The sequence below is a fragment of the Alligator sinensis genome, unplaced genomic scaffold, assembly GCF_000455745.1.
Source record: "Alligator sinensis unplaced genomic scaffold, ASM45574v1 scaffold647_2, whole genome shotgun sequence".
NCBI classification, from domain to species: domain Eukaryota; kingdom Metazoa; phylum Chordata; order Crocodylia; family Alligatoridae; genus Alligator; species Alligator sinensis.
Genome location: NW_005841832.1, coordinates 2,633,030 through 2,643,886, shown reverse-complemented (window position 1 = coordinate 2,643,886; position 10,857 = coordinate 2,633,030). Strand labels below are relative to the sequence as shown.

The 10,857-nt window shown below is 56.8% G+C and overlaps 2 protein-coding genes, 1 long non-coding RNA gene and 3 other non-coding genes across 10 annotated transcripts in view; 4 read left to right on the top strand and 2 right to left on the bottom strand.

Moving 5' to 3' along the window:
- The window catches only part of NAPSA (napsin A aspartic peptidase), a 14,145-nt gene extending 12,982 nt beyond the window's left edge, over nt 1–1,163 (bottom strand). Inside the window, exon 1 of one of the 5 annotated variants that reach the window (XR_003092472.1) lies at nt 1,084–1,123. The gene's annotated coding sequence lies outside the window, so the exon portion shown is untranslated. Of the gene's footprint in view, nt 1–1,083 lie in introns of all 5 variants that reach the window. The other 4 variants (XR_003092473.1, XM_025195986.1, XM_025195991.1 and 1 more) reach the window with 4 other exon arrangements.
- Nucleotides 1,164–2,411: 1,248 nt separating this feature from the next.
- On the top strand, nt 2,412–6,567 carry LOC102386879. Its single transcript, XR_322810.3, has 4 exons — nt 2,412–2,794; nt 4,896–5,002; nt 5,273–5,433; nt 5,695–6,567. It is a non-coding gene; the product is annotated as an uncharacterized LOC102386879 (long non-coding RNA).
- LOC112549379 lies at nt 4,664–4,754 on the top strand. The gene has a single exon (XR_003092788.1). It is a non-coding gene; the product is annotated as a small nucleolar RNA SNORD88 (small nucleolar RNA).
- On the top strand, nt 5,105–5,195 carry LOC112549375. The gene has a single exon (XR_003092783.1). It is a non-coding gene; the product is annotated as a small nucleolar RNA SNORD88 (small nucleolar RNA).
- On the top strand, nt 5,530–5,620 carry LOC112549374. The gene has a single exon (XR_003092779.1). It is a non-coding gene; the product is annotated as a small nucleolar RNA SNORD88 (small nucleolar RNA).
- Nucleotides 6,568–6,760: 193 nt separating the features above from the next.
- The window catches only part of ACP4 (acid phosphatase 4), a 6,515-nt gene continuing 2,418 nt past the window's right edge, over nt 6,761–10,857 (bottom strand). Inside the window, exons 4-10 of the mRNA XM_025195954.1 lie at nt 10,710–10,857; nt 9,984–10,250; nt 9,574–9,706; nt 9,291–9,373; nt 8,866–8,972; nt 8,541–8,716; nt 6,761–8,131 (exon numbers count right to left, since the gene is read on the bottom strand). Coding sequence (XP_025051739.1) covers nt 8,025–8,131; nt 8,541–8,716; nt 8,866–8,972; nt 9,291–9,373; nt 9,574–9,706; nt 9,984–10,250; nt 10,710–10,857 — 1,021 coding nt within the window. The 3' untranslated portion in view covers nt 6,761–8,024. The remainder of the gene's footprint in view (nt 8,132–8,540; nt 8,717–8,865; nt 8,973–9,290; nt 9,374–9,573; nt 9,707–9,983; nt 10,251–10,709) is intronic.

Sequence of the window (10,857 nt, the reverse complement as noted above, 5' to 3'; positions counted from 1 at the left end):
AGGCCTCTTCCCCTTTCCACCCCGACCTCCCCGCTCCCCACTGTACTTTGGCTCATGCTAATTTTCCACCTGTTGAAAAACTGGAAAATCTTAATGGGGTGATCGGGAAAGGCCAGGCTGGGGGTGGGGAGGGACTGGGGGTAGCAATGGGCTCCCCCTTGGCCCCATCAGCTTCCACTTCACCTGGAAAATCCTCTGCCTTGGATTTTCCAGCATCTCATATGGGCCAGGAGGAAAGGAAAAACCCATGGAGCATGTGTGTATGCATGTGTTGGGGTGGGAGGCTGCCCTGTGGCCCTATCTCACTCTGGTGCCCCAACATATGTCGTGGCCTGGGGGCCAGGGCCATAAGTCATGAGGGGCATGTTGGATTTTCCCCATACCATGGTTGCCCCACCACTAGTCTCCTCCCAGCCTCCTGCCCCTTCCCAGCTGCTTTGGGGTGCCCCTGCCAGGCTGGGACCCTCCCATCCATCCCCTGGCCTCATGGCCCCTTCTGGCCCAGCTGTACCCATGCCCTCTCCTCAACAGCTCCCCCAACTACACCCCCATCTTGGCGTGCTCCCTGCTTTCCTGCCCAATGCCCCAGTGAACATCAAGGCCCATTCCCACAGTGACACAGCCCAGTCCACTCTGCACCCCATAGTCACTCATCCCCTGCACTGCCCTGCCTTGTCATTCCACCCCACCCCACCCCACCCTGCCCCCAGTGTCCCATAACCCACTCCCTGAAGTAACCAACCCTACCCCACCTGCACTCCCGGCAATCAACCCACACCCTGCTCTCTGCTCCCCCACCCCCAGCCTGCACCTCAGTGACCCCCACATTCCCAGCTCTCATTCTGGGCTTTAGCATGGCCTATTTTCCCCAGAAGATCAGCTTGCACACCCCCTCCCCCCCAACACTTCCTTCCTGGCACCCTCAAACCTCCTGTCCTACAGCCCGGGGCAATGGGCCACCACATTATAGAGGTCAGTGTCTGTCGTCATCGTCCCCCTCCCCCCCAACGAGCCCTCCTGCCCCCTGTACTCCCACTGCCCCTGCCACCCCCGTGTCCCTCCGCCACAATCTGCCATGCTCACCCTCACCCCAGGGTCCCCCAGTCTCTCCTCCTCCAGCTCTGTCTCGCTCACTCTCTCCAGGGCTCCGGGCCCACCTGGGGCCCTAGCCAGGGAATGTCAGACAGCCTGAGCAGGGGAAGGGGGGGCCCCGGGGGCTCCCAACCCATGTGCTTTTAACCTCTTCAGCTCTTTGAGCAGCATGGGGATGAGCCTGGCTGGGCACTGTCCTGAGGAAGCTCACAGCCACAGGGCACTGTGATAGGGTAGTTCACAGCAGTGGGTCCATGGCAAGGGTGTTGCAGTAGGGAAATTAGCAGCAACAAGTTGCCATGGGGGAAACTTGCAGCAGTGGGGTCTTGTTTGGGCCACTGTTGTGGGGATGCCCACAGCACTGGGGTCCAGCCTGAGGGTGCTACTGTGAGGAAGCTCATAGCACTGTTACACCACCTGAAGGCACTGGCATGGGGAGAGTTGCAGCTTCTCCCCCCATACACATCCCTGTTCCTGCACACACTGACAGCTGCAGCAGCTCTCAGGCTGGCCTCTCCATGTGCTGACACAGCCTCTTACTGCCCGCCCCACATTACCCGCAGGAGCAGGCCAGGTCAGCTGTCCCAGGCCCACTGTGGGGCTGGGACAACCTGTGCCAAGCAGAGACATAAAAATAACCCGTGTACCCAGCCCCACCCAGGAATATTTTGAGCGCTGTGAAGGGGTATTGGGTTGCCAAAAGCCTTGGACAGGAGCTCCCAAAGGGCTGGGATATAGCAGGGGAGGGGCCGTCAAAGTGTTGGGGCCCCCAGGCTGGGATATAGGTGGGGATGGGGACTGGGCTGTGTCTCAGTGTTGTAGTCTCAGAGCTGGAATATTGCAGGGGATAGGGCCATGTTTCCGTGTTGGATCCCAGGCCTATGCTATAGTGGGGGACAGGCCGTGTCTCAGTGCTGAGTCCCAGTGCTGGATACAGCAGGATGTGGGGCAGTTCCTGGGCAGGCAGTGGAGGGTATCGCTGCTCCCCCAACGCGGTGGAAGAGGTCTGAGGGGACCCCCGCCCCCTCTTTCCTTTTTACCCCCCTCCCCCGGGCAGAGGGCGGGGCGGGGCAGGGCAGGGCAGTTGGCATTTGTAATCAGGCGCGCAGTTGGCAGCCCCGGCGGCGGGGGGGAGGTCCTCGTTAGGCGAGGTTTTAAGGGCTCCGGCGGCGCCACGTGGGACTAGAGCGCTGCTGCGCGGCCACGTGGGCGCTGGTGGGATGTATGGGGGAGGGGGATCGCAGTGGGGTGGCTGCTGGGTTGGGAGAGTTACCCTGAGGGGTCCTCGCAGGGTAGTTGGGTGGGGGTCGTGTGGGCTGGGGGACCTTGGGGAAGGGTCTGGGGTCCTGTAGTATGTAGTAGGGGTGCTGGGGGTAGGCGAAGGGGTCATGGGGAAGGGGGGCGTTTAGAGCTAGGGGATATCGGGGTCTTTATACAGTAGAGTGGCTTTGAGTGATGGGCAGTCTTGGCAGATCTTTTTTTGTCAGCCCCCCACCTCTTTTATTTCTATCAGCATGAGGGTCCCTACTGGTTTAAATTGGGCCCACTTTCCACAGATAATTCACTTACTCAAATGTTTTTGAATATTTCAGGAACTTCTCAAGCTACAAGGCAAGTCTCGTGCTGCCTTGGATCAGAGCTGCCCTCTGGGCTGGGGCTGTTGGTGTAGCTGAAGCTTCTGGAGATGGAATGTGACACATAAGTAAGTGGGTGCTTGGGGCAATTGCTTGCGTCTCCAAGGGAAGAGAAATGTGCAGAGTAGTATTCCCATCACTTGGGGTTAAGTATGTGATTTCTAATATTGTATTTGATAGCATTGAAATGATGTGGTTATGATGGTCCTGGGTAGTGGTACTCAAATTTTTGCTGGCTTGGGCTGGATGAGTGTCTCTGGGCTGATCTGTGGACCAGATCCAGCCCTATGAGTCAGGGCTGGGCCTTGCACTGCCTCAGGCCAGCCCGTGTCCCTGGATTGGTTCTGGGCTACCAACACATGCAGATATACTATCTGGCCTGCGGGGCTCCCCTTTGGGTCTGGAAATCTGGCAGCAGGGGAGCAGTAATGGTTGCCACCACCAAATTTTTGGCCCCCTGCAGGTGGAATGGCTTGGCTCTGCAGCCAGGACTAGGCCTGTGGGTTGGGGGTTGAGCATCCCCTGGTCAAGGAGATATGCAAGAGGCAAGAATTCTTGCCGATGATCTTTTATTGGACCAATTCTGTGGTCATTGTAAGCATAGACAAGCTTTTGAGTATCAGTAGCTTTACCTCGTTATTTCCAGGCCTAGTAGAAGTAGTTGCAAGTATGTGTTGCCTCATCTCCTTCACTAGAAAGACCTCTCTTCAATTTCAGTTTCATTCCCAAAGTAAACAGGTTAGGAGTGGAGAAGGCAAATGAATGTATTGTGTAGAGAAGGGTGATTCCCAACCAAGGTGTCCTGGCACCCTGGGGTGTCACAACATCCTTTCAGGGGTATGCACAATATTAGTGCTGTTAGGTGTGCAAACACCTACACATGACACAAAATAAAGCAGGGTAGATTTGCATCTTTTATGGGCTAATTGTAAACCCAGAAACTTCAAATAGGAATCCACAGTGTCAAAAACATTCCAGCCTGCTGTGGGCTTCCTGAGTTATTTGCAACAGAAGAATTAGTCTATTATTCCTCACTCAAAGAAGTGAAAGCCAATGGCCCTTCCTGAAGGGGGCCTTTGTGCCTTGGAAGGTTGAGAATCACTGTGGTAGACAACGGTTAATACCAAAATAGGGAACAAGGAGCCAGATGCTGAATCTGAATATTAAAGAGTAGTGTGAAGGGCAGGGTATTGCATACTTACTTTTCCAAAGTTGAGTATTATTTAAGGAGAGCACAGATTCCCCCTATCCCCCTCCAAGAATAACACTATTTAAGAAAAAAATACAACTTCACTTTTTAATTGAAAACAGGAAATAATATATATTATGTTTGTGCTTCAGTCTGAATGGGTGTCAAGTACAGTATTACTCAGTAGCTAGCAAGTCTGTGTATTAGGTCAAATAAGCACCATTCTTTAACCACGGAAAATGATTATTTCCTTTAATCATGCTTAAAATCGCTAGAGAATCTTTTCTCCTTTGAAAATGTTCTCTGTAGTCCTGAGACGCACATAAAACAAAATCACTTGCATTACTTGCAATAACACCCCTTCCTAAATAGACCAGTCCCTTTGGGGGGGATGGGGAGTGGTTAAAACTCCTAAAACCAGGGCAGTTAAAACCACAGGGATCAAAACTCTCTAAACCTGGTGACAGGAGTGTTGAGTGAGCCTAGGGATATAATTTGTGGGAGGGAGGGGTTCCCTGAGGAGAGGGATCCAAGAGACTTGTGTGCCCTTGATGGCAGGGTGACCTCAGGATGTGGTGGGAGAGGGGTTGAATGAGGCAGTATGGTGAGTTTGCAGGGGTTGAACTGGGCATGTTGGAAGCCTGAGGAGGGGCTGGTGTTGCCAAGAGGGTAGGTGGGATGAGGGCTGGTGAAGACTTGTGGGGTGGCAGCAGTCCCCAGGTTTCAGGAAGGGGTGAGGGTGGCACTGGGTCCCCAATGATGTCAGCACTGGGCACTGAGCTCCTGTGACGATGGCAGTGCCTCCTGGGGATTTGACACCCTGGAGGACTGAGGGGACCTTGTTGTCCTGGAGGGCTGTGGGTTGCCTGGAAGCTGTGCTTTTGAGGGGGGTGGGGCTGAGACACAATTGGCATGGTTATGGGTCTTGAGGCTCTGATCTGGGATAGTCATCTGACAGCAAATCTGTCCTTCCCCTCCAGCTCCTGTGCAGTCTCCCCAGCATGATTCTGTGGGGAAGACCCTGTTCTCCCAGCTGATGCTGGGGGTGAGGTCAGATGTGTCCCTGACTCCTGAGACCTTTCTGTTGGTAAATAGAATGGGTAGGGGGGCTGATTGAGTGGGGGTCCCTTTCCTTTCACATGGCAAATGGTAGGAAGGGATCAGGGTTGAGAGGGCAAGTGTGGGGGAGGGTCTCTGATGATGTCAGCACTGGGCACTGAGCTCCTGTGATGATGGCAGTGCCTCCTAGGTTCTTGACACCCTGGGGGACTGAAGGGCAGTGTATGGGCACCTCCAACCCCAGGGCTGGGGTGGGGGTGGGTGTGCTATTCTGTTGATGCTTTGCTCTTCTCTCCAGGGGCCTGGCAACACCCAGCATGGAAGGGTGGTTGAGTGGCACAGGGGGGCTGACTCTGCGCTGGGAACCCCCTGGAATGGCCTGAGGCAGGTAGAACTGAAGTCATGATCCTCTTGGGAACTAGAATATGCTCCAGTCTCCAAACTGACTCCAGTGCTGAGGTATGAAGCAGACCCTACCCTGCAGGCGTAGCGCCCCCCCCACCCTTAGGGCTCCCCAAAATGCTTGGGGGCTCTAACCTTCCCTGCCAGGTCCAGGGTCCCCAATGATGTTAGCACTGGGCACTGAGCTGCTGTGATGATGGTAGTGCCTCCCAGGGACTTGACATCTTGGGGGACTGAGGGGACCCTTCCTAACTTGTGATGTACCACATGCCATGTAAGGCTGGTCTGGGGCTAATTCCGCTCTTCTTTCTCTTGTAGATGCCAGTGATGGCCCATCTCTTCCAGGCCTGGTGTGCCCTCAGCGTTAGACCAATGCAGAGCTGGGGGTGGAGGGCAGGTCTCCTGGGTTCCCTTCCCTGTACTTGTTTGCCCTGGCGGTTCTCCAGGCTGGGCTACTTCCTGCTCTGCTGTCTGGAAGGAAGTCATGGTGGAATCTGGGGATGGCTGCGGGCTCTAATGCCTCTCCCATATCTATGGATCTTTTGGCATCTGTAGGCTTTTTGGCTTCCAGCTATGAGTCAGGCAGCCCAGTTGGCTGTAGCAAGGCTCCCAGGGTGAAACTGAGGGTGCAGACCTGGGGCTGGGCCTGAGCCCCTTGTGCCCAGACTTTCCTCCCTTGGGAAAGGCCTTCCTGTGCCCCAGCAATGGGGAGGCAGGAGGAATTGCGCCTGACTGGGGAGGTGCAGGTGGTTCTAAAACAGCTGTGGGTGGGCTGGGCCCACCTCAACCTCTGTTGTCTTGGAGCAGGGAGTCACCCCCCTCTATTTCCTAGAGTCCTGCTCTGTGGTCCCTGGGACTGAAATCTGTTGGGGGGAGGCAGCCTGGGCAGAACCCTGGCTTGGCCTGTGTGCTGTGAGAGGGGTGGTTTCAGCATGGCAGCCCCATGGGGCAGGATGAGGGTGGGCAAATAGAACAGTTGAGCAATAGATGAAGGCATGGGCCTGAGGCAGCTGCTGGCATGTTAGGGAATGGGCACCAAACTGGCTGGGCAGGCTTGAGGAAGCATGGCTGTGGGAATGAATGTGTGTTGAATGTGCAGATGCTCAGGTAATGAGCCATGCATTAAAGTGGTGGTTCCCTTCCACTTGGTGGGGTGCCCTCATTGAAGCATCAGTGTGTGGTTCTGTGCAGTGGTATCTTCCTGTGGCTGGGTGCCTAGGTCTTGTGCCTGGGGAGGGGAGGGGAGGGACCCAGGGCACCCTTGTCCCCACCCCTTCTGGCATTGTCCCATGGGTCTGATCACTCTGGGTGCAGCAGGAGCACTGGCAGTCCCCTCATGGGCGTGCATCTGCTGGGGAGGTGGTACCTGAAAGCCAGACTGTGCCCAGTGGTGGTTTTATGTGGCTGTGAATCAGGGCACCCAGCACCTTAGAGGGGCTGTAATACAAAAGCCCCTAGGATAACTGGGGGCTTTTATTTTTATCTGGAGAAGCCAAAGCAAGTTCCCACTTACACATGGATGTATTGGGATATCATCAATTGGTCAACATTACCAAGAGCTGCTACTTGGAGCAGAGAATACACAGATGTACTCACTGGATGTCTTGGGGCCCTCAGAATCTGTCCTCATAGTTGAGACAAGTTCCAGACTCCCACCCCCGGGCCTTTGTGTGAAGCAGTTTTTATACTGTTCAGATTCCGTTTCTCTGAGAGCACCTCTTGGCCCAGTGAGCAGGAAGCAGGGAAACTGAGTCAAGACCTGTGACCGTTGTACTTTCCTGGGGTTGCCTACTAGCGTTGGGTGTGATTATTGGTTTATGCATCTCAATTCCCTACTTCTCATTGCTAATGGAGAGATTCAGATTGATCTGCTGGGATCAGAGTCTGGGAGGAGGAATGAGATGATGCCCAGCACAGCAAAAAAGGGTGATTAGTGTTTGGAACACCCCATTACTGGAACCTCCTGCCCAGTGCAGCTGTGCAGTAGTCCTTGGCACTGGAAGCTGAGTGGGGCGGCGGGAGGAGCTAGGGCAGTGCCTAGTGACACTTAGATGAGCTGATAAAGGCCCCACCCCCTTGTTCACAGACTCCTCCCTTGGGAAAGGCCTTCCTGTGCCCCAGCAATGGGGAGACAGGAGGAATTGTGCCTGACTGGGGAAGTGCAGGTAGCTCTAGAACAGCTGTGGGTTGGCTGGGCCCACATCAACCTCAGTTGCCTATCCGCATGAGTTTTCCTGCCACCCTGATGCAGGGGGCCATATATCCCTGACCCTAATGCTGGTCCACGTTCTGATCCAATGGGGCATGTATTAGCTGAGCACCCAAGGGGGTTCCTGTACACACCAGTGAGCGAGGCTTAGACCATGGTCAGGCCCTAGGGTTCAGAGAGGTTCTCCCTAGACACCTAGGTATCTTTATAAGTGAGAGGGGAGGGCACTGAATGCAGGCAGGGTGGAGTATACACGGCCATGCCAGGAGAGGGCAGGGCCCAGGAATTTAGTAGCTTCACCCTACCTGGTGTCTTGGGCAGAGTGGGGGACAGCAACTCAAAACAGGTGTCAGGGGCATTCAGCTTTATTGGGGGTGAGGTATTGAATGCAACTTTTGTCCCCCCACCTTCCCAATCCTGGCCCATTTGTGCAGCATCTTCAGGCACTGCCTTCCCTTTGCTGTTGGTGCCAGTGCAGGATGCCCAGGCCTAGCACTGCCAACCCCAGCACTGCCACAGTCACAGCCAGCGCTGGTACAGTGTCCCCTGCAACACAGCGTGTGGGGGTGGGTCACAGGGCCAGTGGCAGGGAGGTGGAGCCACCTTGGGTGCAGAGCAACTACTATTCGGGGGAGGGTGGGGCATGGATGATATCACTGTGGTTAGTGCAGGGGTGGGGTGTACTTAGTAGGGTGGGTGCTGACTAGAGCTTATCTCTGCCCTATGGGCAGGGAGGGGGGGCACTAGGCTCATTTGGGGCTCTTTAAGGGTCTGGGGTGCACTGTGGAGGGGGGGGGAATGGCACTGGGAGTTTGAAGCCTGGGGGTCCTTGCCTGTGTCCCATAACTGGATATGCTGGGGGGTGGTCAGTGCCTGGCTCCTATGGGGCTGAGGGGTATTGTGGGGCTGCCTTGACCTTGCAGGGACTGTGTGCAGGGAGCTGGGGGATCCTTACCTGTGCCCTGTGGGGGCTGGGCACAGCCGCAGTCCCGTGCCCGGTCAGTGGGGCGGACAGGCTGGGTGAGGTGGGTGAAGCGCTCCAGAGGACAAGGCGGGGGGCAGCCGGGCAGCACCAGCTCGAGGAAGTCACGCCCACTCTCATTGCGGTAGAACAGGCCCACACTGAATGTGCTGGGGTGGTGATGAAGGCAGTGACACCACATGTCTCTGGTGCCCTCCAACCCCCTCCCCTGCCAGGCCCCAACAGAGATCCTGGCTATCCCCAGGCTGCTGACCCCAGTCTCCCCCATGGGGACCTTGGTACCTCCCAGCCCCCTCACCTGTTGCTCTCCTGGTAGAACTCAAAGCCAAGGCAGGCGGCATAGGGAGGCAGCTCCCCCCTGTACAGGCCCAGGGCCGCCAGGAGGGCAATGAGGGTGCTATCATGCTGGGGGAGGGGAGACATCACAGCAGTGAGATGCACCTCTCCCCCACACACACCTAGGGCCCCCAGTGACACCCCTTCCTGAGCCCTCTGGCCTTCCCACCATTTTCTGTCACCCATGGACACCCTTGTGCCTCAGGTACCCCCCTCTACTCGCCCACTCTGCTGGGGTAGGGGGCTCCCCACTCCTGATCCTGAAGGTACACTCCAGCTCCCCCAGCCTGCTCAAGTACCCCCATCCCCTACAGGACTCCTTCCCCCTCATGTACTGTCTTCCTCAGCCCCTCTGAAAGTAGGAAATCCCTCCCCTGGGGTGCTCACCCCCGAGTACATCACCATCCGGAGGGGAAGGCTGCGGCGTGTCACCTCGGAGAAGTTCTGCAGCATGGCATCCAGCAGCACCCCTGGGGTAGTGGGTGGAGGGGGTCACCCATGGATAGGGGATTGTATGGGGTCATCACAGTCTGGCACTGGGGAGCAGGGAGGGGCACCCTGCAGTAACACCATGGGGTGGGGGGACTTGAGGGGAAGGGGTGGTGGGGGTGTTCTGGGGTGTAGGGACAAGATCTGGTGGTCCATCCCCCCCCAGCGTCGCAACACCCACCTCCTGTGAGCCGGGCCTTCTCAGCAACCTGGTACAGCCCCACATGCGCCAGAGTGTCGAAGGCGATGATCTCACCCAGCGTGGTCAGGACACGCGGTGTGGCCCAGGCTGGCAGCTGCAGGCCATGGATCTGCTGTGGGGCGGTGGAGATAGGGTGTGAGCCTGGGATGGGTCTAGGGGCTTGGCCAGGAGTTGTCATGGAGTAGCTCTGTGGGTGGGGGTCACCAAAAAGAGTGGAGGTGTGGCAGTGCAGGCATACTAGGGCTTGTAGGAGATATGGGTGTAGGATGTGGTTTTCAGGGGCCAGGTGAGGGGATTGGGGATCCTGCCCTTGGGAGTACAGCCATGTTCCCTGAGGGGGGCGTGGCATTCAGGGTTTAGGGGGCAGGTAGGCTTGGTGCCCCGCCTACCTGGCAGCGGAGAGCATCGTAGACCTTCCAGATGCCACGCGGTGTTGCCCATTCCAGTCCCAGCCCTGTCAGGTTGGCAATGTCCTCCAGAAACCCCTGTGGAGATGGGGATGCGTAAGGGGGTGCCAGGCCTGGCTGAGGTGATGATGGGGAAGTCCCCCCAAGCACCTTCCAGGCATGCATGCGGGCCTGATGCTGTGGCAAATGGGTGGTCTCCTCCATCAGCTGCTGGTAGCGTGGGCAAGGCTGCAGTGGGAAGCGCAGGAGCTAGGTAGGGAGGCAGGATGGAGTTAGCAACACCCTGACCATGACTCTTCAACCCCAAGTGTAGGTGGGATGACCTCAACCTAAAGGAGAATGTGACCCTAACCTTAAATGTGGCCCCTTTCATCATTACCCCCTAATTCTGACTTAGAAGGAGATGGTGACCCTTTGCCCTAGGGTGAGCTCTGATCCTAGCCGAGACCTCAGCTCCGCAACCTCTGACCCTTGAAGGGCTCATAAGCCTGGGGACCAGGGGCATGGAGAATGAGAAGGTGGTCATTAGAAGATGTGGGGGTGGGGCAGTGGGGGCACATTGGGGTGTGGGGGGGCATAGGTATGTGATGGGGCTTCGAGGCATGGGGCTCAGGGGTCCTGCCCTCAGGCTAGAGGCAGTGAGGGGGGTATGCAAGGTGCAGAGAGTGGCTGGGCCCCCTGAAGGGGTGACCCATAGCCCCGACTCACCCTGTCCTGTGCAGCTGGCACAGTGTGGACAGGCACTGGCTGCCAGGCGGGGTTGGGGGGCCCGGCACCTCCGGGTGGGTACAGCCCAGCTAGGTTAGCCTGGGCGCTGGCCAGCGTGCGGTCATAATCGGTGCTGCGGGCGTAGATC